The sequence below is a fragment of the Musca autumnalis genome, unplaced genomic scaffold (assembly GCF_047663935.1).
Source record: "Musca autumnalis isolate F117 unplaced genomic scaffold, ASM4766393v1 scaffold_4, whole genome shotgun sequence".
Lineage (NCBI taxonomy): Eukaryota > Metazoa > Arthropoda > Insecta > Diptera > Muscidae > Musca > Musca autumnalis.
Genome location: NW_027411977.1, coordinates 239,745,446 through 239,772,895, shown reverse-complemented (window position 1 = coordinate 239,772,895; position 27,450 = coordinate 239,745,446). Strand labels below are relative to the sequence as shown.

The 27,450-nt window shown below is 36.7% G+C and overlaps 1 protein-coding gene across 1 annotated transcript in view; it reads right to left on the bottom strand.

The window, feature by feature from the left end:
- Atg1 (serine/threonine-protein kinase unc-51-like protein Atg1) overlaps positions 1–27,450 on the bottom strand; it is a 110,366-nt gene extending 82,916 nt beyond the window's left edge. Inside the window, exon 1 of the mRNA XM_073987122.1 lies at positions 26,468–27,450. Coding sequence (XP_073843223.1) covers positions 26,468–26,557 — 90 coding nt within the window. The 5' untranslated portion in view covers positions 26,558–27,450. The remainder of the gene's footprint in view (positions 1–26,467) is intronic.

Genomic DNA, 27,450 nt, shown 5'->3' with positions numbered 1-27,450 from the left:
CTTCTATAGACAACAAAAGACCTCTTGAGGTCTTCTATAGTTAAAAGAAGACTTCTTGAGGTCTTTTGAAAACAAAATAGTAGACAAAAGAAGTCCTCTTGGGATCTTCTATTGACAACAGAAGACCTCTTGAGGTCTTTAAAAAAACTCTGCAGGCTTTCTGCAGACCACAGAAGACCTCTTGAGGCCTTCTACAGAGAAAATGAGACCTCTTAATGTCTTCTATAGACAAAAGATGACCTCTTAATGTCTTCTATAGACAAAAGAAAATCCCTTGAGGTCTTCTATAAAGCACAGAAAACCTCTTGAAGTCTGCTAAAGACAACAAAAGACTTCTTGAGGCCATCTATAGACAACGAAAGACCTCTTGAAGACTTCTATAGCTAAAAGAAGACTTCTTGAGGTCTTTTGAAAAAAATATAGACAAAAGAAACCCTCTTTCAGTCTGCTATAGACAAAAAATGACCTTTGGAGGTATCCTATTCACAACAGAAAACCTCTGGAGACATTTTGAGTTATTCTATATACCAAAGAAGACCCCTGTAGGTCTTCTATAGACCAAAAAAGACCTCAGTAGGTGTTCTATATACCAAAGAAGCCCTCTGTAGTTCTTCTATATACCAAAGAAGACCTCTATAGGTCTTCTATAGACAAAAGACGACCTCTTGAGGTCTTCTATATACATCAGAAAACCTCTTGAATTGTTTTAAAGACAAGAGAAGTTCCCTTTAGGTTTTCCATAGACTGAAGAAGAGTTATGTATGTCGTCTAAAGAAAAAAGGGTTTCTACAGGCCACAGGAGATGTCTTGAGGTCTTCTATTGACAACAGAAGACCTCTTGAGATATTCTATAGACAAAAGAAAACCCCTTGAGGCCTTCTACTGACAACAGAAATCTTCTTGAGGCCTTCTAAAGACAACATAAGACCTCTCTTGTGACCTACAGAAAGCCTCATATGAAGTCACAAGACATCTTGAGGTCTTCAATAGACAACAGAAGACCTCTTAATGCCTTCTATTGACAACAGGAGATCCCTTGAGGTCTTCGATTGACAACAGAAGACCTCTTGATACCTTCTATTGACAACAGAAGACCTCTTGAGGCCTTCTATTGACAACATAAGACCTCTTGAGGCCTTCTATTGACAACAGAAGTCTTCTTGAGGCCTTCTAAAGACAACATAAGACCTCTCCTGTGACCTACAGAAAGCCTCATATGAAGTCAGAAGACATCTTGAGGTCTTCAATAGACAACAGAAGACCTCTTAATGCCTTCTATTGACAACAGGAGACCTCTTGAGGCTTTCTATTGACAAAAGAAGACCTCTTGAAGTCTTCTATAGACAAATTAAGACCATCTATAGACAAAAAAACCTCTTGAGGTCTTTTATTGACAACAGAAGGCATCTTGAGTTCTTCTGTTAGCAAAAACAGGTTCTCTGGAAGTCTTCTATAGACAAAAAAAATCTCTTGAGGTCTTTTGTAGACAGCCGAAAATCTATTGAGGTCTTCTATGGACAAGAGAAAAATTATTGACCTCTGTATGTCTTCTTATTTTGTCTAAAAAAAAGCCCTGTGCTATATGTTGTCTAGTGAACTAAGACCCTAATCTTTTCTTTGTGTATAAGAATTTATGATGGCAAAGCATGGAAAGAGATTTTATTTGCTAGAGGCCATCACAACAGACTGATGCAGAGGCTACAACACAACAATCTAGTTGAACTCCCCCTCGCGGTCAATGTGTAATGGCGCTGCCTTAACCGGCATTTGACGATAACAATGGGAAGCAATTGTTTGCATTGGGAATCATATTTTTTCCAACTGATAAGGAGAGATTTTTATTTTTCAAAACACTTTCATTTTAATTGTTTCAATGGCAATGTAATGGAGCCAGAAGAGGAGAACTAATGGAAAGTGGAAGCAAAGCTAACAAATTTAATCAGTGGAAGTGGAAGAGAGTCATACATGGGGTTACCCAGCGAAAAGTTTGCCTCCAAAGAGGCAGTTAAATGATATGTACAAGTGATTTGGAAGTGCATCAAATTATGAATTTTCACTCATGATTTTTACAAGGGAGTGACCCCGGAAAGAGGCACTCCATTGCACCGCATTTTAACTGACCCTTTGGCATTGCATTTTAACTGAACCTTTGGCACTGCATTTTAACTGATCCTTTGGCATTGCATTTTAACTGACCCTTTGGCATTGCATTTTAACTGACCCTTTGGGGTAGAATAGGAGGCAGTCCAGAGCACGTGTTTTGAATAACAACATAAAATGCATTTATTATTTGTGTAAAACAAAAATATTAATACCTTTATTAAATTAACACAAATTATGAAAATTCTCTATTGAATTCAATCGCAAACATGTGTGTTTCCTCCGCTCTTCATTTAATCCAAGCTTAAGTGCTTTTGCTTCATCTGCTAAATGGGTTTGATATTGTCTTTCCATCACCAGTTAAGATTTCGACATGTACTCCAACAGCACTCCATTGGGGAATTTTCTTCTCGTGAGTTACCGGAAAAATGTTCACAAATTAAATATTATTTAGTTTGTATTAACAAATGTTTGGAAATGTTAACACGATTATAGTCGTGTTCCTTTACGTGCCAGAGGTTACCAGTTTTTACCACTTTTTACCCGCAAAGTGTTCCCTTACTTTTAAAAGCATACAATTTATATGAGAACAGTTCACCACTTTTACCATTTTCTGCCATTGTTACCACTTTTAAAAGTAAAGGAACAGACCATATATCTTTTAGCTCTGCCTGTAGAGATGTACAAACTGATTTATGTACACGTAGGGATCTCTAACAACTGCTAATAAAATGTAGTGAACGGTGTGCCTTTTTCACGACTCCGTTTGCACTGCATCCGGATACTGTTAAATTGTGAGGAATTGGAGTGCCTTTTTCACGACTCCGTTGAACTGCCTCCGGATGTTGTTAAAATGTGACAAATGGATGTGATTCATTGGATTGCATCCAAATGCGGTTAAAATGTGAGGAATGGAGTGCCTTTTTCACGACTCGATTTGAACTGCATAAAAACATGCCGTGAAAGAACTAGTCTACATTGCACTACTTCCAATTTATTTTGCTGGGTTAATTATAGAGGAGGTCTAGACGAAGTATGATTAAGAAATCTATTGTAGGCTTTATTGGAATAATAAGATTTCGAAATACTTGTTTCACATAAATTTTCCGAGTCACTCCATTGTCTTTTGTCATGTGTTTGAAAGAAAATAGTTATCAATAATATTCAACAAATGAATGCAAGTAAGTTGCCAGACCAGATCCAAATTACATGCGGGGTAACCAACATGTGTTGAATACATACTTTTAAATGCATTACGAATAGCCTGGCAATGAGTAACAATTCCTCAAAGTAGCAAGTGTAAATATAGCCAGGAGGAGGGTATTTCAACCATAAAACAAATATCTAAGAAGCTATAAAAAGCTTAAGCAGCAGCATTTGTTATAAATAGCTTAACAGTATTGCATACACAAAGATCACTATCTGTATGATGCCATAAACAAAAGAAGGATCTTTACTTTAAAAACGAATAAAGAGATACTCCTTCAATACTATATTTCACATTCTCCATCTTCTTCATCGCTTTCAACATTTATGGGCCACAGATTTTTGTTGTTGTCTAAAAATATTCATCTTTTTCAAAGATGCACAGACACCCTGACAGACAAACATCTTCCTTATATTTATTATTAGGATCCCATAGATTGTGTGGCGCTGTGATTCCTGCAGACATGCCACCAGACACATGGCATAGCATCATAGCCAGAGTTAGTTGTAGGGTGCCGCCGCCGCATTCTGTTAAGAGCCTCCACGTGTTCGAAACAATAACAACAAAAACACTGGTGAACTATAATGTCTACAAACTATTTGTTTTTTTTTTGCGTTTTAAAAATACATACACACATTCGAGTGGCGAGCAAGTAAACTGAACGGAGCCATAGTACTTGGTATCGCATTTGTTGCTTTCCATATGATACGGAACGACACGTAGAGCGACAGTCTGTCAGTCAGACGGAATGTGTGCATTGCAATCTCGAGGGCATAATGTATTGTTTTAATGAGTGCTGAAAGTAATTTATATTTGCATTAACCCGCACTCATTCACTCTCTTCGCACGTGCAAACAGAGGGACAGATGGATATTTGTCATTTGAGTGGTGCACACATGTCTATGGAATACATTTTTTATGGGGGCATATTGTAATCCATGGACAAATTTTAAGGAAGTAATTGGATACTTTAGAAATAGTATTACTACTGTTTTCTAGAAGACCAAGAATTTTGAAAAGAATAAATTCTCTTCGCCTATGACTAAAGATAGAAGTCTTTTGTTATCTATGGAATACCTCAAGAGGTAGTTTTGTCCATAGAAGGCCTCAACAGGGGGTTTATTGTATATAGATGCGCCTAAATCCCTCAAGAGGTATTATTTTGTATACAAAAGGCCTAAACAGGGGTATTATTTTCCATAGATGCCCCTAAAATGCCCTTTGTTGCTTATAGAAGACCTCAAGAGGTATTTTACGAGGCTTTTTGTTGCCTGCAGAAGATCTCACAAGTTTCTGTTGTCTGTAGATGATCTCAAGAGGTGTTCTGTAGTCTATAGAAGACCTCAAGAGGTATATTGTTGTAAACAGAAGGCCTTCTAATGTCTATAAAAGATCTCAAAAGTTCTTCTGTTGGCTATTGAAGACCTCAAGTGGTCTTATTTTATCTATAGAAGGCCTCAAGTTGTCTTATTTTATCTATAGAAGGCCTTGACGTCATCTATAGAAGACCTTTTTTCTATAGAAGTACTCAAGGGATCTGCTGTTGTCTATAGAAGACCTCAAAAGGTCTTTTATTGTCTATAGTAGACCTCAAGAAGTCTTACTTTGTTTATAGAAGGCCTCAAGAGGTCTATTGTTGTCTACAGAAGATCATAAGTGGCCTTCTGTTTCCTGTAGAAGAACTCACGAGGTCTTCTGTTGTCATTAGAAGGCCTCAGGAGTTCTTCTGTTGTCAGTAGAAGGCCTCAAGAGGTGTTCTGTTGTCAGAAGAAGGCACATAGTGAAACCTCTCCAATATGGACTCAATCAGTAAACTCTTTCGGGTACCTCCCACACAAAATTTCGGAAATGTTCAGTTAAGGACCTGCTCTCGAATCGCCTTGGTTTTTATAGTAGCAGCTTGCATTCACTGTCCCCCATACGAAGGTACAAGTTTTATTAGGGGCAAGTCCATACTTCCTGAGAAAATAGCCTGAAAGTTCAAAAAACCCCCACACAATATTTCGGATAAGTTCACTTTAAGACCTGCTATCGAATCACTTTGATTTTTGTTTAAGCAACTTACGTTCGCTGCCTCAATTACGATGGTAAACGTTTTTTTTCAGGGGAAAGTCCATACTTCTTGAGAAAACAGTCCGAAGGTTGTAAAAACCCCCTATGGCACCCCAATGGTCTATGTAGGTCCATTCCTTTAAGTACTTCCTCCGCAAAACTTTTGAACTTTAATCCTAATCGTCATTTTTGTCGGTTCATACGCCCAAAATTTTGAAATAAATATGTTTTTTTTTTTTTTTTTTTTTTTGAAAAAAAAAACTGTTTCAATTTACACAGGCTGAGGGTATATCTCTGTCGGCAAAGCCGACTGATACTTTTTTACTTGTTTTGTCTATAGAAGTACTCAAGTGATTTTCTGTTGTCTATAGAAGATCTCCATAGGTGTTTTGTTGCCTATAGAAGGCCTCAAGAGATATTCTTTTGTTTATAGAAGGTCTCTATTGTTGTCTATCGATGACAAAACGTCTTAGAACACCTCAATAGGTCTTTAATTGTCTTCAGAAGACCATAAGAGACCATCTGTTGCCTGTAGATGATGTCACAAGGCTTTCTATTTTCTATAGAAGACATCAAGAAGTCTTATTTTATATATAGAAGCTTTCTGTTGTCTATGGATTACCTAAAAAGTAATTATTTTGTCTAAAGAAGTACTCAGAGATCTTTTTTTCGTCCATAGAAGACCTCAAGAGGTATTATTTTGTCTATAGTCGGCCTCAAGAGGTCTTTTATTGACAATAGATGGCCTCAAGATGTCTTATGTTGTCTATAGATGACACTAAAATGTCTTCTTTTGTTTATAGAAGACTTTAAGAGGCCTTCTGTTGTCTGTAAAAAATCTCAGGAGGTCTTCTCTTGTCTGTATACGATTTCAATAGGTCTTCTGGCTAGGTTAGGTTAGGTAACTACAGGTAACCTCAAAAGATCTTCTTTTGTCTACAGAAGACCTAGCGGAATTCTTTTGCCTATAGAAGCGCTAAAGAGATCTTCTGTTGTCTATAGATGACCTCAAGATGTCTTCGCTTGTCTATAGATGGCCTCAAGAGGTATTCTTTTGTTCATATATGGCCTCAAGATGACTTCTGTTATCTATAGATGGCCTCAAAAAGCCTTCTTTTGCTTATAGAAGACCACAAGAGGTCTATAGATGTCCTCAGGGTGTGTAGGGATAACCTCAAAAATGCTTCTATTTGTCTACATATGACCTCAGAAGTTCTTCTTTGGTTTATAGAAGGTCTCAAAAGGTCTTCTTTTATTTTTGGAAGACATCAAGAGGACTTACTTGTTCATAAAAGTGCTCAGTTTTATCTATAGAAGACCTCAAAGATCTTTGGTTGCCTATAGAAAACCTCAAAGATCTTCTGTTGTCTATAGAAGACCTCAAGAGGTATTCTTTTGTCTATAGATGGCCTCAAGATGACTTCTATTGTGTATAGATGACCTCAAAAATTCTTCTTTTGCTTATAGAATACCACAAGAGGTCTATAAATGGCCTCAAGATGTCTACGGTGACCTCAAAAATGTTTATTTTTGTCTACATATGACATCAGGAGTTCTTCTGTGGTTTATAGACGATCTCAAAAGGTCTTCTTTTGTTTATGGAAGACCTCAAGAGGGCTTACTAGTCCATAAAAGTGCTCAGTTTTATCTATAGAAGACTTCAAAGATCTTCTGTTGTCTATAGAAGACCTCAAGAGGTATTCTTTTGTCCATATATGGCCACAAGATGACTTCTGCTGTGTATAGATGACCTCAAAAAGCCTTATTTTGCTTATAGAAGACCACAAGAGGTCTATAGATGTCCTCAGGGTGTCTACGGATGACCACAAAAAGTCTTCTTTTTGTCTACAGATGATCTCAGGAGTTCTTCTGTGGGCTATATAAGATCTCAAGCTATGTTCTGCTGTCTGTAGGTGATCTCAAGAGGTCTTCTGTTGGCAGTAGTCTCCTGTTTTCCATGGATGGTTGAGTTACCTGAAGGAATTGACCTCATAGTCCATCTTGGAACATTATCTACCTTCGAGAGACATTTGTTTCAATAGATAGCTTGCCCACTAACCATTTTAGTTGCTCACCTTAGTATTTTTTAGAACTTTCGTGTCATCCTGTCAGAAAGCAGGGACTTTCCCTCGAAAACCCATAAACTGCACTGAAGCCAACAATTGTGAACTTTTGTGGGGGATATATTAGAGGGATTTGTCCGATATAACCTTCTTGATGTACGTTTGGATGAAACACAACGATTTGCCAATTTTCGGCTAAACCGAATACACAATTGGTAAGTTATCGTTGTTGTTGTTGTAACAGTGTTTATTATTTTGTTTGTATGTTCGTTCTTCTGTTCAATCTGGCTCTGGTAATATCTCCAGTTCTAAGAAAGTGGCTGCTTCGATGGGATGTAACCACAGATCCACTGGAGTTTTAGATGAGTAGGTTTGGCGGGGCAGTTGAAAAAGTGTTGTTGTAAGTTTTCGTAGGCTCATCAGTCATTTTAGATAGTGTTCGTACTTTTGTGGCATTATATCAGGAAGTAGGAACTTGCCCACGAAAAGTGGGTATCATTGTTATCAGGACAACAAGGACTGACTTTAATAGGAATTCGAAAAGCTTTTAAGAACAGCCCTTAAACTGCACTTAATCAAAAATTTTTTCGTCAGGTCCAGGGTTGTGGCTGCTTCAATGTGTTATAACCTCAAAACTACTGGAGTTAGTTTAGTAGGCAAGAACGCCTAGGAGACACTATAATCAATTGTTACCTAGTGCCGGGGTCCCGGATGCCTGTGAAGTTATATTGGAAATTATATTGGAAAAATTAATTTTTAGCAAAGGCGCAAACCATTCACAGGGTGACTCAGAGAAAACATATTTAACTAAAATTGGAGAACAAATTGAATCGCAAATTATAATTTATGGTCATAACTATTAAAATAACGGTAAAGTATAAACAATTCTGAACAAAATGAATGAAGGAGGCATAAATACGTGTTTAATATATATCAAAGAGCTGTATTGAAAAAGACACTGAACAGAACAGCCCATTGTGCCAAAACTATAAAAGATGGGCGGACGAAACTTGGCTTAAATTAAAGGCCTCTTGAATAGCTATCAGCCAATATATAGATTTTATCCGAAATCAATTTCAGAGATCTGCATTTTGCGATCTACCTTGGGCCCACCTATGAAAAAGACACTAAACAGAACAGCCCATTGTGCAAAAACTATAAAAGATGGGCGGACGAAACTTGGCTTAAATTAAAGGCCTCTTGAATAGCTATCAGCCAATATATAGATTTTATCCGAAATCAATTTCAGAGATCTGCATTTTGCGATTTACCTTGGGCCCACCTCTGAAATATAATTTAAGCCAAGTTTCGTCCGCCCATCTTTTATAGTTTTGGCACAGTGGGCTATTATGTCAAGTGTATATTTCAGAGGTGGGCCCAAGGTAAATCGCAAAATGCAGATCTCTGAAATTGATTTCGGATAAAACCTATATATGGGCTGATAGCTATTCAAGAGGCCTTTAATTTAAGCCAAGTTTCGTCCGCCCATCTTTTATAGTTTTTGCACAATGGGCTGTTCTGTTTAGTGTCTTTTTCATAGGTGGGCCCTAAGGTAAATCGCAAAACGCAGATCTCTGAAATTGATTTCGGATAAAATCTATATATTGGCTGATAGCTATTCAAGAGGCCTTTAATTTAAGCCAAGTTTCGTCCGCCCATCTTTTATAGTTTTTGCACAATGGGCTGTTCTGTTTAGTGTCTTTTTCATAGGTGGGCCCAAGGTAGATCGCAAAATGCAGATCTCTGAAATTGATTTCGGATAAAATCTATATATTGGCTGATAGCTATTCAAGAGGCCTTTAATTTAAGCCAAGTTTCGTCCGCCCATCTTTTATAGTTTTGGAACAGTGGGCTATTATGTTCAGTATATATTTCATAGGTGGGCCCAAGGTAGATCGCAAAAATGCAGATCTCTGAAATTGATTTCGGATAAAATCTATATATTGGCTGATAGCTATTCAAGAGGCCTTTAATTTAAGCCAAGTTTCGTCCGCCCATCTTTTATAGTTTTTGCACAATGGGCTGTTCTGTTTAGTGTCTTTTTCATAGGTGGGCCCAAGGTAGATCGCAAAAATGCAGATCTCTGAAATTGATTTCGGATAAAACCTATACATGGGCTGATAGCTATTCAAGAGGCCTTTAATTTAAGCCAAGTTTCGTCCGCCCATCTTTTATAGTTTTGGAACAGTGGGCTATTATGTTCAGTATATATTTCATAGGTGGGCCCAAGGTAGATCGCAAAATGCAGATCTCTGAAATTGATTTCGGATAAAACCTATATATGGGCTGATAGCTATTCAAGAGGCCTTTAATTTAAGCCAAGTTTCGTCCGCCCATCTTTTATAGTTTTTGCACAATGGGCTGTTCTGTTTAGTGTCTTTTTCATAGGTGGGCCCAAGGTAGATCGCATAAATGCAGATCTCTGAAATTGATTTCGGATAAAATCTATATATTGGCTGATAGCTATTCAAGAGACCTTTAATTTAAGCCAAGTTTCGTCCGCCCATCTTTTATAGTTTTGGCACAATGGGCTGTTCTGTTCAGTGTCTTTTTCAATACAGCTCTTTGATATATATTAAACACGTATTTATGCCTCCTTCATTCATTTTGTTCAGAATTGTTTATACTTTACCGTTATTTTAATAGTTATGACCATAAATTATAATTTGCGATTCAATTTGTTCTCCAATTTTAGTTAAATATGTTTTCTCTGAGTCACCCTGTGAATGGTTTGCGCCTTTGCTAAAAATTAATTTTTCCAATATAATGTCCAATATAACTTCACAGGCATGGGTCCCGGGCCATTGCAACATCGAAGGAAATGAAATAGCCAATGAAATAGCGCGTTGCAGATCGGAGTCAACACTTGTGCCAGGGATAACAATCCCGGCGCGATGCGGGGGATTAAGGTCACAGTTACCACACTCAACACTCTGGAAGTGTTGAGTTGGGGAACTGGGACCGACCAAATGTTATCCAAGTAGCGGTCTACTACTTATTAGAGACCCCCTAACGCCGGGGTGTCAGGCGAACTCGTGCCCATCGGTGTATCAAGGTTTGCAGTTAGGGTACCAACTGTATCAGAACCGAGCCTCCTTGATACCTGGGCATCTAACGCAGTAATGACTTAGTTGTCAAGTCCTTGCCATGGTACAGGAGGGCTATGCCATGGTGGACCTCACTTCCCCCATTAAATCTGTGACGTATGGAGAACAAAAATAAAAAAAAATAAAAAACTTAAAACAAATCCAATTGATGACAACACTGCAGTGCCTAAGGTTAATTCTTCTAACTCATAGTGTCGAGAGGGGACGAACATAAGGTAGCCTGTCTAGGAGCTGTCACTGACAGTTTGACAAAGCAAAGCCGGGAACTCCTAGAGATACTGGAGCAGACGTTGGCCCTACGTCTGAGTCAGGGTGGCTGGCTATTCTGCGAATTATGGTGAACATACGAGTCAATCTCTAAAAGTCTTCTGCCGAACCCAACCCTTAACTTAAATTCAGTTTCAATAAGACGATTCGGATAAATTTCGTTCAGAGTACTACCAAAGCACTGTTTTTTGAAAAATATTTGATTTCGAACGAATTTGAGTCTTAAAGAAACTTGCTATACTTTTTGAATCAGTTTAAGTCTTAAGTACATTGTTTTTCCCTGATTAAAGCAATACATTTCTTTTGAACCTTTATGTATTCGCTTTCCATCATTTCCTGCTTTTTGAAACTGGTGCATTAATTATTGATTTTTCAAATAGTTTTTTAATTTTCAATTTTGATTTTTCAAAATAGTCTGGCTCAAGTTTTGTTTTCTAATGTTTCATTTTCTTTGGTGGTTTGTTTGACAAGATAGAGGGAAAACTTGACACAAGTTTCTCTTTGACTGCAATCATTAATATCTGTGCAGTCATTTATTTGAAAATTAAATAGAACATTGGTGGCGTTTATTTAATTGGGATAGCTGTTACAATTTTGATTTTTCAAAATAGTCTGGCTTAATCCCATGAGATCCAGTGGCGTGGATCGAAACTAGTCTTCCTTGCCTTACCCCTTGGCGAACAGTGCCAAACCTTCTCCACTAATAAACTTGTTGTTTTAAATATTAAAACAACAAAAGGGATTAAGCCAGACTATTTTGAAAAATCAAAATTGTAACAGCTATCCCAATTAAATAAACGCCACCAATGTTCTATTTAATTTTCAAATAAATGACTGCACAGATATTAATGATTGCAGTCAAAGAGAAACTTGTGTCAAGTTTTCCCTCTATCTTGTCAAACAAACCACCAAAGAAAATGAAACATTAGAAAACAAAACTTGTTTACTCTTAAAAGAACCTGTTTACCACTACCGCAGTATAGCAGCAGCATACTTTGAATGATGGCGATGATGAGGGTTATCTAAGTACTTTGTAAGTACTTCAAATAGTTATTCTATTTGGAGGACGATGGATATGCTCATGAAGGTAGAAAGGGGGATAGTTTAGAAGTTTCCACAATGTAACACATCCAATGCTGGAAGAGCTACTGAACTTGATTTGAATACATAAATGTAAAGGATTAAATTTGCGTTAAAGGGTACATATTTTTGGTTAAGCTGGATATTTATGAAGAAGTACGATAAAAGTGAACCAGTGTCCCTCATTATAATAATTCACACATTTTTTACATTTTGCTTGTAATATTTGGCCGAGTGTAAGACACATAACCACAATCTAAAAATATTTCCAATAGCAAGCACCTCATATACGAACAAAGAGATCTCATATTTCATTCTTCCCTTTTCTTCTTAAAAAAAAAACTGAAAATACTACAGATTTTTTCTTATCCAAAAACATGTTTTAATTTTGTTGACAAATTTCATCAGCTGTTTTAAATTTTACTTTCATACAACCTTTTTCTTGTTCATTTTCCTGTTGTCTTTAGTTTCATTTTGTTTATTGCTGTTTTTTTTTTGTATTGATTTACTTGTTGGTGCTCGTTTTTGGTTGTGATCAACAACGAGCGTATCTTTGTTCAAGTTCATCATCAGCTGTTTCTTTAGTTTTTCTTCTGTTTGCCTTTCCATCCATCCATATGTGACTGAACACAATTTGTTGGTTGGTATTTTAATGTGGCTGCAATAATCAGCAGCAGCTACCAGATACTCTGTTATGGCCAGGTTTCTTTTTTCGGTTTGTTTTTGTTTTTTGTTTACATTTCAAATTGGTAACTTGTTTTCTTCTTTACGCATAATCAGCAGCATGTCGTTTACATGTCGATTGGATACACAATCGTACGAGGATGGGTGCTGGAATTTTTGGCAAAGTAAATCGGAGAAACAAATTGTTATGTATTAGGTGCCATTGTAGAGAAAAAGGTCCAACCACGTATAATATATTTGTGGAGTAAAATACCTACAAAGAACTTGGCGGGCATCTTTTTAAAAATAGTACATTTTTATAAATCGAGCCCATACACTTTGTTGCGATCTAAAATGTTCCAAATGTTAGACCAGTGGTCGACCCATCCGTCTGTCTGGTTGGATAACACGATAACTATCGAGGGGAATATCCGAGCTAGTTCAAGTTGCTTAAGGTACCTTTTCCATAAAAGTTCGTAAGCAGCAGAACAACATAGTTACATGCTTTCTCCACACATATTAGTCGAGGATTCAACCAGGTTGTTGTTGTTGTAACAGTGTTTTATTATTATGTTTGTATGTCCGTTCTCCTGTTCAATCTGGCTCTGGGTCTATCTCCAGTTCCAGAAAGTTGGCTACTTCGATGGGATGTAACCAAAGATCCACTGGAGTCAGATGAGTAGGCTTGGCGGGACAGTTGAATAGGTGCTTAGTATCGTGCGGGCCCATGCCGCATACAGGGCAGATGCCTTGCACGGTGCGATCGATTCCCGCCCAATAGGAATTTAGGCGACTGCAATATCCCGAGCGTAATTGAGCCAAAACTAGTCTGGGTTGTCATGGCAGCTGACGCTCTTCAGCTGCGATAGATGGGGGACCGTCGTCTCTAGAGCATGAATATCCTTCTTGATATGCCTGGGTGTATCGGTGGCCAGCAGATGGTGATTGTGATGGCTCTCACGGTAACACCCGAGCAAGTACTGCAACGATAGCATCTCATTGTGTTGTCGTACTGGAAGAATCTTTGCCTCCTCATGTAGATGGTCCACTGTAGATTTGGGCACCCTGTCAACCAGGTAGGACAGTGTTGGTGACGCTCAACCTTTGATACTGTCAATCACTTCCCACTTAATCCAACAGCAGCGGTTTTTATCCTACCGGATTGACCCGAAACCATAGTGTTTCGGACAGTGGCTGGCAACCCAGCATCAAACCTATCATCAAACCTCTGCATCTACGTAGGGGTCTATGCTGCTACAATAACAACAACAACAAGCACTCTCCACTGTTTGAGGACACCGAACAGACTACACTCCAGCCAAGTTCTATAAACAAAAGGAGACCTCTTGGCAAGAGGCTCTTGTTGTCTTCTATAGAAAAAAGGCCTCCAAAGGCCCTCAATAGACAAAATAAAACCTGGTCTTCGGTAGATAAAAGAAGGCCACTTGAGATCGTCTATAGACACAAAAGGGATCCCCCCTTGAGGCCTTTAATAGACAAAATTCGACCTCTTGAAATCTCATATAAACATCATATGACCTCTAGTTAAAGAGGATCCTATGATTTCTACGTAGACAACAGAAAACATCTTGAGGTCTCCTGTAGACAAAAGAAAACCTATTGAGGTCTTCTATAAATAAAAGGAGGCTTCTTGAGGTCTTCTACAGACAGAAGAGGACCGCTTGAGGATTTTTTTTATAGACAACAGAAAACATATTGAGGTTTTCAATAGACAAACGGAGATCTCTTCAGGTCTTCTATAGACAACAGAAGTCATAATGAGGTTTTCTACAGACAAAAGAAAGTCTCTTGAGTTCTTCTATAGACAAACGAAGGTGTCTTGACGTCTTCTGTAGACCAAATAAGACCTCTTGATGTCTTCCATAGACAAATAAAGACCTCTTGAGGTTTTCTACAGCCAAAAGAAGACCTCTAGAGGTATTCTATAGGTAAAAGAAGACATCTTGAGGTTTTCTATAGACAACCGAAGACATATTGAAGTCTTCTACAAACAAAAGAAGAACTATTGAGGTTTTCTATAGACAACAGAAGACATCATGATGTCTTGTATAGACAAACGAATGTCTCTTGACATCTTCTAAAGACAAAAAAAGACCTCTTGAGGCCTTCTATAGACAAAAAAAAAGACCTCTAGAGGATTTCTACAGATAAAAGAAGATCTTCTGAGTTTTTCTATAGACAACAGAAGATATATTGAGGTTTTCTATAGACAAACGGAGACATATTGAGGTCTTCTATAGACAAACGGAGACATCTTGAGGTCTTCTATAGACAAAACAAGACCTCCTGAGGTCTTCTATAAACAAAAGAAGACCAACTGAGGTCTTCTATAGACAAAAGAAGACCTCCTGAGGTCTCCTATAAACAAAAGAACATTTCCTGTGGTCTTCTATAGGCAAAAGAAGACATCCTGAGGTCTTCTATAGACAAAAGAAGACATTTTGAGGTCTTCTATACACAAAAGAAGACCTCCTTAGGTCTTCTATAGACAAAAGAAGACCACCTGAGGTCTTCTATAGACAAAAGAAGACCTCCTGAGGTCTCCTATAAACAAAAGAAGACTTCCTGAGGTCCTCTATAGGCAAAAGAAGACATCTTGAGGTCCCCTATAAACAAAAGAAGACTTCCTGAGGTCTTCTATAGGTAAAAGAAGACTTCCTGAGGTCTCCTATAGACAAAAGAAGACCTCCTGAGGTCTCCTATAGACAAAAGAAGACCTCCTGAGGTCTCCTATAGACAAAAGAAGACCTCCTGAGGTCTTTTATAGACAAAAGAAGACATTATGAGGTCTTCTATAGACAAAAGGAAACATTTTGAGATTTCTATAGTTGGGTGCCACCGTGGTGCAATGGTATGCACACCCGCCTTGCACACATAGGGCCGTGGGTTCGATTCCCCGACCAGGCAACATCAAAACACTTTTCAACGGTGGCAAAATACCCCTTAGTAATGTTGGCGACATTTCCTGAGTATTTCAGCCATATAAAACTTCTCTACAAAAGTGGTGTCTTAGACACGCCGTTCGGACTCGGCGATAAACTGTAGGTCCCAATGAGCTAATATGAATCCGGACAGATCGATTGTATTTAAGGTCTCTTCAGAATTTTGTTGCCCTTTTTTGAGCATTCGAACTTGCCGACAAAAATGTGGATTAGGAAATAACTGCACTAAGACAAAAAATATTGAACTTTTGTAGGGCAGGGACCCTTAGGGAGGACCGATATGGGCCATTTTAGAAGTTAAACTAAATTTTGTTAAAATATTAGGAGATCCAAAGTTTGGACCAAATTGGTTGCCCCATTCAAGTGATATCGTCCTAGCATTTTAGTGACATTTTTAAAATATTGGGGAGAAGTACCGAAGGTTGTGGACCGGTATTGTCCACGAAACTAAGTTTGGATATAATATGATGAAGGCCAAATGTTGGACCAAATCGGTTGAACAGTTCGAGAGTTATCGTGCTCTCCGACCGCCACATATGGTGACATAGGGGATTTTTACACCTTTCGGGCTGTTTTCCCAAGAAATATGGACTTGCCCCTGAAAAAAACTTTTACCGTCGTAATGAAGGTAGCGAATGCAAATCGCTTTAACAAAAATCAAAGTGATTCGAGAGCAGGTCTTAAAGTAAACTTATCCGGAATTTTGTGTGAGAGGTACCAGAAGGGGTCGACAAATATTATTATTTATTTATAGTCGAAATTCGAACCTCATATATATCTGGTAGATATATTAGGATGTGCAAAGTATGGATTACATCGGTCGCTCCCTTCAAGAGTTATCGTGCGCAAAATTTTTCCGAACATTTTGGAACATTTGTGGGGGAGGTACCGGAAGGAGTGGACCGACATAGCTCATCTACGAACTTAAACTAAGTTTGGGCAAAATATTACGAAAGCCAAAATTTTAACCGAATCGGTTCATCCGTTCGAGAGTTATCGTGCGCACCAGCCAGCCAGACAGACAGACCGACGGACATTGCTAAATAAACTCCAAATTGTCTGAAACACATTTTGTCCAAACATACTTGGTGCTAAAACCATTATTTCGATGAGGCACATTTTGCCCGTATGAAAGTGTATATACCCTTTCTAGCCTAAAGGCTGAGGGTATAAAAATACGATTCCCAAGTCCCTAGGATTGCAGATAAAGAAACCTTGTTGACCACATATAACGCTATAGTTCGGTCTCTAAGTACGCAAATGTTAGTTCTACGCAGTGGAACAACATTCAAAACTGCCAAAAAAAAAGGCATTCATTATTAGATCAAATGCCAATCTAAGGCATAGAGATTGGCATTTGTCTTAAGACTTTGTCTTATTCCTCAATAATGATTGATTGATGAAGGACATTGCTTTTGTAGGAACCTTAAATGACAATGGGGTTAATCTGGCAGATAATCTTTAAATGAAAGAAATTCAAATGTTCAAGTTCCAACTATCATCTATAGCTTTTCTCTCAACATTCATTTACATTGCTCTTGCACTTGTCTTTCTCTTCTTTTATCTTCTCAGTATGAATACAATACAATGGACCGTGAAGAAAAGAACATGTCTGTAACAAATGACAGTATATAACCTAACTTAACGTTCTTTACGTTGTTTTCTAAGCTTCCAATACAATGTCCACAAAATTTACATAATTTGCAAAGAGTTTTTTTTTTTTAACTAATACATTATTAAATAATAATACCTCATATACAAGAATACCAACCGCAGGGCGTATTAATTACGAATGAAAGTATACCCGGCTTATTTACTAACCATTTATGGAACAACTCTTTTTTGAAATTACATTCATTAACAACAAATAGTTATTTAATATTCATTACGTTAAGTAATTTTGTTGTTGGTGTATTTGTATTTTGCAAACCTCAACGAAACTCTGCTATATCATAGTAACACCTACACCAGGCTTTATCCATATAAAGAAACCGATCAATTGGCGGGCCAGATTGGGATTGGTTAGAAAACATTCGCTGCTATTGAATGCTATGCCACTTGAAAAAAAAAAAAATAACAAACATAAAGCCTTTTGTTGTTGTAAGTAGTATTGTTTGTTTATACTTAAAAAATGGATTCTAATCGGTTATTCATATTCCTCCACATAAGCCATGCAGTGTATCCATGATTATGTATAGGTATAGATACATACATATGTATATAAAAAAGTATATTGTATCTACCTCTACCTCTATATACTTTTTTAATTCATGCAAATATTTAGAATTTGTATCACAAAGCGTAATACAAAAAAAAATCAAAATAATAAAAAACAAACACAATAAAGAAACTGTTTAACAAAAATGTAGAAGAAAAATAAACAAAAATCAAAAATGAATTGAATGAAAACAAAAATTAGTAAAGAAATCTGTTTTGTTTTCCTTAAACTATAAAAATAAACAAAAAATTCATTCTAATTAAAGAAAATAAAAGTATGACATAAATTTAAGGTGAACTATTGGCAATTTAGATAAGAATAAAATGAATGCGTAAAAATAAACGTGTATTTTTGTTTTGCTTTTAAATGTCTCTTGGGTTAAATGCGCAATTTTTAGCGAATCAAGGAACGGGCGGAATAATAATGAATCATAATTAACGTAAACTATAATCAAATGCAATGTCGCTATTATTCAAAACAATTAACAAGTTATACGTTTCGGAAGCGAAATAGAACAGTTTGCGGAAGGTTAGAAATCGACCACAGTTGCTCTGTTCCAGAACCTGCAAGAAGCTACTATTTTTTACTACAATAAGACTTTTTTTATGTTATCGAAAAAAAATAGTAAAAAGTAGTAGATTCTTGCAGTACTGGAACAGAACAAATATTTGAATTTAAAGAATTGTAGTTGTAATATGAAAATTTCATCAAAATTCGAAAATTTTCATCGACTATTTGGTATATAGGTTCAGTAGTGCGATTATCTAACTCATTTTTTGAGTTACCGACAAATGTCGGTAAAATTAAAATGCAAAATTGTAATGAAAAGTTCAATTAAAAGTTGACAACACTTTTGCTGTCGGTAGAAATTTACGACAACTTTTTATTGGTCGCTAACTTACCGAAAAATATCGTTAATTACCGAAATTATAAGCATTTTTATTTTACCGATTTTTGTCGGTAACTCAAAAAATGAATTGCAGAATCGCACTACAGAATTCTAACCTAAATGTAAAATGTTGATAGTTTTTAATCGAAATTCATTATCTTGGTAAATGTCGACCCAAAAAATAAATTACTTAATTAAGTAAATCGAGCAGTAAACTGGATTTCTGCTAAAATTTTCTGAAGGATTTGAGAAAGGTCCTTAAATTTCACATACGTTAACAATTTTCGACCTTTTTGTCGATGTTGCCAGGAATGATGCGATTTAGTCCATCTTTGTTTCACTAAATCGAAGCTGGGACAATATCGGTTATTCATTTGAGGGTTCATAGGAATTATTTGCCGCAAAAAGGATCCCTTGAGATATCTAATAGACCTCTTGGATAAAACGTTTTAAGGTCTTCTATAGACAACATAAGGCCTGTTAAGGTATTTAATAGGCAAAAGTCGCCTCCTGAAATCTCTGTAGTAAACAAACGATTTTTGGGGTATTCTATTGACACCAAAAACCATGGATGGCTCGCTCCTTAAGACAACAGAAGTCCTCTAAAATCTTCTTTAGACTAGTGAAGACCTATTGAGGTCTTCTATAGATAAAACAAGTAAAAAAGTATCAGTCGGCTTTGCCGACAGAGATATACTCTCAGCCTGTGTGGATTGAAATATTTTTCCCAAAAAAAACGTATGTACCTATTTAGGGGAGTTTTCAAAATATTGGGCGTATGAACCGACAAAAGCATGGATAAGATTAAAGCTCAAAAATTTGCGGGGATAAAGATAGATAGGACTTTTTTTCCCAAAAAAAAAAAAAAACGTATGTACCTATTTAGGGGGGTTTTCAAAATATTGGGCGTATGAACCGACAAAAGCATGGATAAGATTAAAGCTCAAAAATTTGCGGGGATAAAGATAGATAGGACTTTTTTATCACTCTAGCCTACGAAAAACATAATATTGCTGTAAACAGGCCCACTAGGAAAACCTTTGTTAAAAATGTCCAAAGGATCCTCGAACATACCCCTAACCACACAAAAATTTGTGTGGATGGTAACATATGCATTGGGCAGATAGGGCCCAAATTTGAACATAAACTAATTTTCGACAATATTTAGAGATACAAAGTTTGGGCCAAATCGGTTGCTATGTCTAATATTCGAAGAAATATAATATCCAAAGTGTGGACGAAAGCAGTATTTGGTTCGAGCTCTCCACCCACTACATATGGTGCCATAGAGGTTTTTTTTACAATTTTCGGGCTGTTTTCTCAAGAAGTATGGACTTGCCCCTGAAAAAACTTTTACTGTCGTAATTGAGGCAGCCTATGCAAGTTGCTTCAACAAAAATCAATATGATTCGAGAGCAGGTGTTAAAGTGAACTTATCCGAAAATGTGTGTGGGAGGTACCAAAAGTACCAACCTGATCTATATCTGGTAGATATATTAGGATGTGTAAAGTATGGACCAAACCGGTCACTCCCTTCAAGGGTTATCGTGCGCACAACTTTTCCGAAAATTTTTGAACTTTTGTTGGGAAGGTACCTGAAGGAGTGGACCGATATGGCTTATCTTCGAACTTAAACTTAGTTTGGGCAAAATATTACGAAGGCCACATTTTGGACCGAATCGGCAGATCCGTTCGAGAGTTATCTTGCGCTGCAACCACTACACACGGTGTCAGAGGGATTTTTTGTACATTTCAGTCTATTTTCTCAAGAAGTATGGACTTGCCCTTGATGAATTTTATAGCTTCGTATGGGGGCAGTGAATACAAGTTGTTGCACCAAAAATCAAAGCGATTCGAGATCAGGTCTTAAAGTGAACTTATCCGAAATTTTGTGTGGGAGGTACCTGAAGGAGTGGGCTGATTGTGTCCATATTGGAACCTCATCTAAGCCTGGTAGACATTTCACGATTTGCAAAGTATGGACAAAATTGGTTACTCTCTTCAAGAGTTATCGTACGTACAAATTTTCCGAAAATTTTCAAACTTTTGTGGGGGAAGTACCGGAAAGAGTGGACGGTCTTCGAACTTAAACTAAGTTTGGAAAATATATTACGAAAGCCAAATTTTGGATCGAATCGGTTGATCCGTTCGAGAGTTATCGTGCGCTCCAGCCAGCCAGCCAGACAGACAGACGGACGGATATTGCTAAATCAACTCCAAATTGTCTGAAACACATTTCTTCCAATTATACTTGGGGTCTAAAACCATTATTTCGATGAGGCACATTTGGCCCGTATGAAAGTGTATATACCCTCCTTAGCATATATGCGGAGGGTATAAAGAAAGACGAAAGGAGATCTCTTGAGTTCTTCATTATACAGCAGAAGACCTCTTAAGGTCTTCTATAAGCAATAGAAGACATTTTGATGACTCCTATAGAAGATAGAAGACATATTGTGGTCTGCTATAGACAGCAAAAGATCTACTGAGGTCTTCTGTAGCCAAAGGGGAACACTTGGGGTCTTCTATAGACAAACAAAGAACGTTTGAGATCTTCAACAGCATACAATATGAAATCTTCTAAAGACAAAAGCTGACGTCTTGGGGTATTCTATAGACAAGAGAAAACATCTTGAGTCCTTCTGCAGACAAACAAAAAGAAATTTTAAAATCTATAGACAACAGAAGACACGTTGAGGGCTTCCATAGAAAAAATAAAAAACACTTGAGGGCTTCAAAGAACTTTTGAGGTCTTCTATAGACAAAATCATACAACATAAAGTCTTCTAAAGGTAAAAGAAGACGTCTTCAGCGTTTTATAGTCAAGAGAAGATATCTCAGGTCTTCTATAGGCAACAGAAGACATCTTGAGGTCTTCAATAGATAAAATACAATTTTCTAAGGTCTCTTGAGGTCTTCTGAAGACAACCGAAGTCATCTTGAGGCCTTCTATAGACAATAGATTGACTATGGTTTGTTGTTGTAACTGTGTTTATTACTGTATGTTTGTGTGTTCGTTTTTCAGCTTTATCTGGCTCTGGGTCAATCTCCAGTTCCAGGAATGTGGTTGCTACGATTGGATGCAACCACAGATTCACTGCAGTAAGCTGAGTTTTTATTTATTATTTATTTTTAATTATTTAAATTAATCGAGCCAACATGGCCTAAGGAATTTGTATTGAAAAATTAATTCTAGCGAAGTACCATACATTCAACCGACCGTTTCGCTGCTGGTTTAGGACAGCTCATCAGGCATATTTTGAATGTAAATGGCTAGAAGACAAAGGCTAATTTTGATAACTTCTATTTATACAACCATTTTTAGAAATTTGTAGATATGAAGTATTTTCTGAAGTCTTTTTCTATATCAAGTCACCTTAGTGTATTGTCTAGGAATCATTTTCTCAATACATGCAAATGTACAATCGAAGGTGGGTTTCCTTCATGAATTGTAATGCCCTCCATTTCGGAAGTTTTTGTTGATATCATACCAAGAAGTGTTGATATGATAGGTTGGCAGTGGCTTAGAACGCTAAACCACCAGCGAAACGATCGTAGCATAGTGGTTGAGTGTGTGGTACTTCGCTAGAAATCATTTTTCAATACAAATTCCTTAGACCATGTTTGCTCGATTGAAAATGTGTCGTGTGTTGTGCGGGCATGTTCCGCATGCAGAGCAGATATTTTGCAAGTCGATCCTTGCCCAATAGGAGTTTAGAAGTCGAGTCAACGACTAATATGGAGTAGTTTAACATCCCTTTCATTTCCTGGAGTATAATAATTCAATCAATCAAAATGTTTTATATTCAATATAGATTAATTATAATTACTACATATATTTTTATACATAGTAATTGAGTTTTGGAGTAGTATTGTTATCCCTCCCTTAAATTACTTAATTTTAAATTATAATGGCATTATATTGTAGTGTACAGCCTTAAGGTCGAAAGACTGGGCATAAGAGAATTGAAATAAATTAAATTAAATTAATATGTGTGAAGATGGCGTGCAGCGCTGTTGTCGTTATGTGCTGCTTACGAGAAAACATGCTGATGATAGGCAGTTGGATGGTCTACTCAGACGTAAATTCTCCTTCTATGTTTGAGCCCATTAAGTGTCTCTAAGCAAAAGCAAGAAATCTGTTCTCCATTATTTTCAAATATAACCGGTATGACCACAATGGAACAAAAGGTCTTCGAATAAATTCTCTAAAGTCTCTTATTATTGGGTGGCTGCACCTCCCTTAACCTCCTACATATGTATGTGTCTCTTTGGACGTACATTAAGCAGCGATATGTTGCGTGCTTGTTATGTGGTCGCAACTTACTTATAAATTTTCATTGCTGCTTTTAATGGATGTTTTGATTTAACATGTTTTTTTAATACGCCATGCAGAATAACCGCAAACATCCTTTTCTACAAAATAAGGAAATCATTATAAAATAAAATTGCTTAGATTGATAGACTTACTTCATAGTGATCTTTGGCGGACGATAAATGCATCACTCACATATTAATTCCCAAAACTTTTGATTGATGCAGGCCATTGCTCCTAATGCTTGCTTCAATTTTAACTTTGGGGTCAATCCCATTTTTGGCATAAATTGAATACTCTACAGCTGGCGGAAAAATCTGATATGTTTACCACAGGTAGATCTTTACGTCCTGATTTCAAAAATATAAAGTTTGTTGGGGGGAAGTCCATACTTCCCGAGATATGGGCCTCTGAAGTTCCAAAAATTCCCTTGTTAACGTAAGAAAAAAAATTAAATTAAAGAAATGTTGTTCCCGTGCGCTAAATTGGCTCCTGTCCATAGGAGAAAGTTTTAAATCCCCGGCCGAATGCCGTCTACTTAAAAAAACTTACAATTTAAAAAAAAATCAGATTTTTTCAGCCAGCTGGTAGAATACTCAATTTGTTCCCCATTTTTATTATACTCTCGGACCAAGTTGAAGGAATTGAAATACAGTTTTATAAAAAAAATCCATGAAATCGATAAATTTTTTACAATGATGCTGCCTTTTGGCATTTACCTATGTATGATAAACTCAATGAATTGCAAAGAAAATAAATAATTTTCACATAAAACATAACTAACACTTATCTCCGGATAAATCGAGTGGTTTCTTATTTTTTTTTTTTTTTTTGTAATTTTATTCCATTTTATATAAACCTTGATAATTTTATATCTAAACTTGTGACACTGCTAAATTTCTTCCACAAATCGTCACCTGAAATGCAGTTTTCGGGCAATAGTCCCTTATGGCTTATGCCGACGACATTGACATCATGGGTCGATCGGTAGTAACTAACTGACACCTTTGCAAAAGTCGAAAGAGAATCTGCTAAAGTTGGTCTGGCAGTAAACGGCGTAAAAACCAAGTTGATGGTATCGACGCGTAATATGTCCATAAACACCGCACCATCTGTGAATGTTGGTACCTATAATTTTGAGGTAGTAAAGGACTTCGTCTACCTCGGCACCGCCATAAACACAACAAATAACATCAGTTGTGAAATACGAAGAAGAATAGTGTTGGCTAACAGATGCTACTTTGGGCTGAGTAAGCAGTTTAGGAATAAAGCCACCTCTCGTCAAACAAAAATAACACTGTACAAAACACTGATACTACCTGTGCTAATGTATGGTTCCGAAGCATGGGTACTTGCTCAAGCAGATAAGGCAGTGCTTTGTGTGTTTGAGAGAAAAATTCTTCGAAAGATCTACGGGCCAATCTGTGTTGACGGCGAATATCGGCGTCGTATGAACATCGAGCTGTATCAACTATACAATGACATTAATATAGTTGAACGAATCGAGATACAACGATTGCGATGGCTAGGCCATGTTATAAGAATGAGTGATGATGAACCCGCTAAAAAGGCGTACAAATACGGGCCGCATGGAGGTTCTCGCAGATCTGGAAGGCCAAAGCTTCGTTGGAGCGAACAAGTGAAACGAGATATCACAAAGCTACATATCCCAGATTGGGAAAATACAGCAGCAAACAGAGAGGATTGGAGATTTTTTCTTAGTTCGGCTTATGGAACAAATGTTCTGTAAAAGGCCAGCTAAGTAAGTAGTAAGTCCCTCCTCTCAATGATTAAGCAAGCAAAAACCTGGTTTTATTCCATAAAAACAATTTTTTCTTATCTCCCTTGGATCTGTATAGTATTTTCTCAATTTTAGTTACATTCCTTGTCTAATATGTGAAGTTTTCTGGTTGTTCATGTCTAAAGAGCTTAAAATCTGTTAAAATGCCTTTCATCAATCCCAACTTTTGACATTTTACAAAAGTCAGTCTTGCAGAGAGAACCTTCAATTAAAAAAATATCTGCAACTTCTTATGTTATTAATTTCTCGTGGATGCTTATAACATTTTAGTTGAAACTTTGATCCAATTTATATGAATATAGAGTTTTCTTTTCTATAATATGTAAAATCTATCAATTATTTCATCCAAAGATGCTTTTGACATTTGGCGCCTACAGCCTTGCAAAGAGAGAGAGAGAGAGAGAGAACAGAAAACATAACTTGTACATCACATGTGAGTGAATTTATTGCAATTTGTTCTCATTTTAATCAAAATTCCATCAATATTTTAGGAATATGCATCTTATCTATTAAAAAATTGTTAAAAACTATGAATATTTCCCACCGACAATGCAATATTTTGACATTTATCTAACCCCCCGTTTACACATGCAAGTGACAGTTCGAAAAATACCAATACACTCACACATATTCACTGCCACACCAACTAACAATCTCACTGCCGACAAAATTTCCTTGTCAGTAATCAATGTAAGTGCTTTGAAAGTACCCAACAAACCAAATGTCGGATGTCCGACACGTCTGAACAATTTCGGAAGCAACGTCGTTCAGATTTCGTTCCGATTTCTAAACGATTTTTCGGAGCGGAAATAGTTCAGATTTTGTACCGATTTCGTTTCGATTTCGGAACGAATGTCGGAAGGAAATTTCCTTTCCGAATTTCCCAAGGATTTTCTTCAGATTTCGATACGAAATCGGATCGAAATCGATACGATGTCGCTCCGACATTTCGTTCCGAAATTATGTCAACCACTTCATACAACTTTCGTTAAGATATCGTTACGATTTCGGATCAGACATCGGACGTATCGTCCGAATTTTGTTCCGATTTCGTTAAGATTTCGGTACGATTGGTTTGCTGGGTAACTTCAATTTTTTTCCGAACGTTTACACATGCAAGTGTCAGTTCGAAAAAAATGAAGTTTCGACTATAATATGTATACACAACTGTCTGCAAGTTACTTGCATGTGTAATCATTAGGTAATCCATTTATCTAATGACTTGCAAAGAGAACCATTATTTCTTACAGAACGCACAACAACTACATAAATCAGGTGGATGCATATATCATCATGTCATATTTTATGGAATTCAATCAATAATGCTTGGATTTTTGATATTTTGTTATTCCAGTCTAAAATAATTAAAAACTAATATTTTTTCTTCAAATAAGCCGCATTTTGACATTTAGCCAAATGACTTGCAAGCTCGCAAAAGAAACAATATTCAGGTGTCTAGCTTTCCCATTGCAATGCAAAGTTTGCATTACAAACTAACAAACCAAAAAAAACAATAGCAAACTGCATACATAAAATACCCAGCAACAATTTACAGTTATTTTTGCAAATATTCAAGGCAAAATACAAACGATAAAGAAAAGAAAAACAACAGCTCCACCACATAAAATGCAGTGGAGTGGATTCATTAGTGAGGGAGAAACATTAAAGAGGGTCTAAATATGACGAAAAAAAGGAAGACAAGGTAGAGCGAGTACAAGTGTTATGCATTTTCTTCTATTTACCTTGCGATGACGTCCTTTGTAGACAACAGCAAAGGCGCCATGGCCCAGCATATCCTTCGAACTATACTCATAATCGCCGACAATATTCATTGCATATGACTGAAAATTACAGTGATTGGCAGAGAAGTAGACAGCAACGTCGCGGTCAGCAGCAACAGCAGTTCAATATTACACAAATTCTTTTGCTTCTTTGTTAAAAATTCTTATTTTTTACTAATGTATTATTAATAAAAATTATAAATTATTTGTAAATTCCCCACTTTTACTTTGGAGCCTTTGTTGTCTATATTTTCTTTTGCTTGGAGAAGCTCTGCAAACAAACAAATGCACTATAAACTCCCGAGCTATACACAGATGAGAATGGACGTCAACAGCAAAACACACAATCACATGCACACACACTTTATATATTGGTTGGTCGGTATATATGTATTATATTTATTTCTCGCTATTACAGCTGTTGTTGCTTTGCTTGGTTGGTTAGTTGGGGAAAATCAATTTTCAAGGGTTCGTTATCCACCAACCATAAGCCAAGGAAATGATATACAAAATATATTTTTTCTTCTTTGTTTTTAGATTAATTTTTTATGGAAAGCTTCTTCACGTATTGTATGAAATTGTAGAAAAATATCTATTCTCTTTATGTGTAATTTGTTGTAATAAATTATTTTTGTTTGGAAAACACTTTTTTCTTTCTACGTAATTTTTTATACTTCGTTTCGTCTACTTTTTTTCTATTATTGATTCTTTCGTTTGTCGTGATCAAATATACTTAAAAAATTTAAATCATTTGCCGTTCCGAAAACAACAATTTACTTCAATTTTTCTTTTTGTGTTGAAGTATTATTCTTTGTTTCTTCCGAGCGTTGCGTTTTATTGTTATTAACTTTCCACTTTAATAAATTAATTGCTCACAGACTGATTTGCCTGTGAATGAGATGACTTCTCATTCTTCTTCTTATTTCTTTTTCGTTTTTGACAAT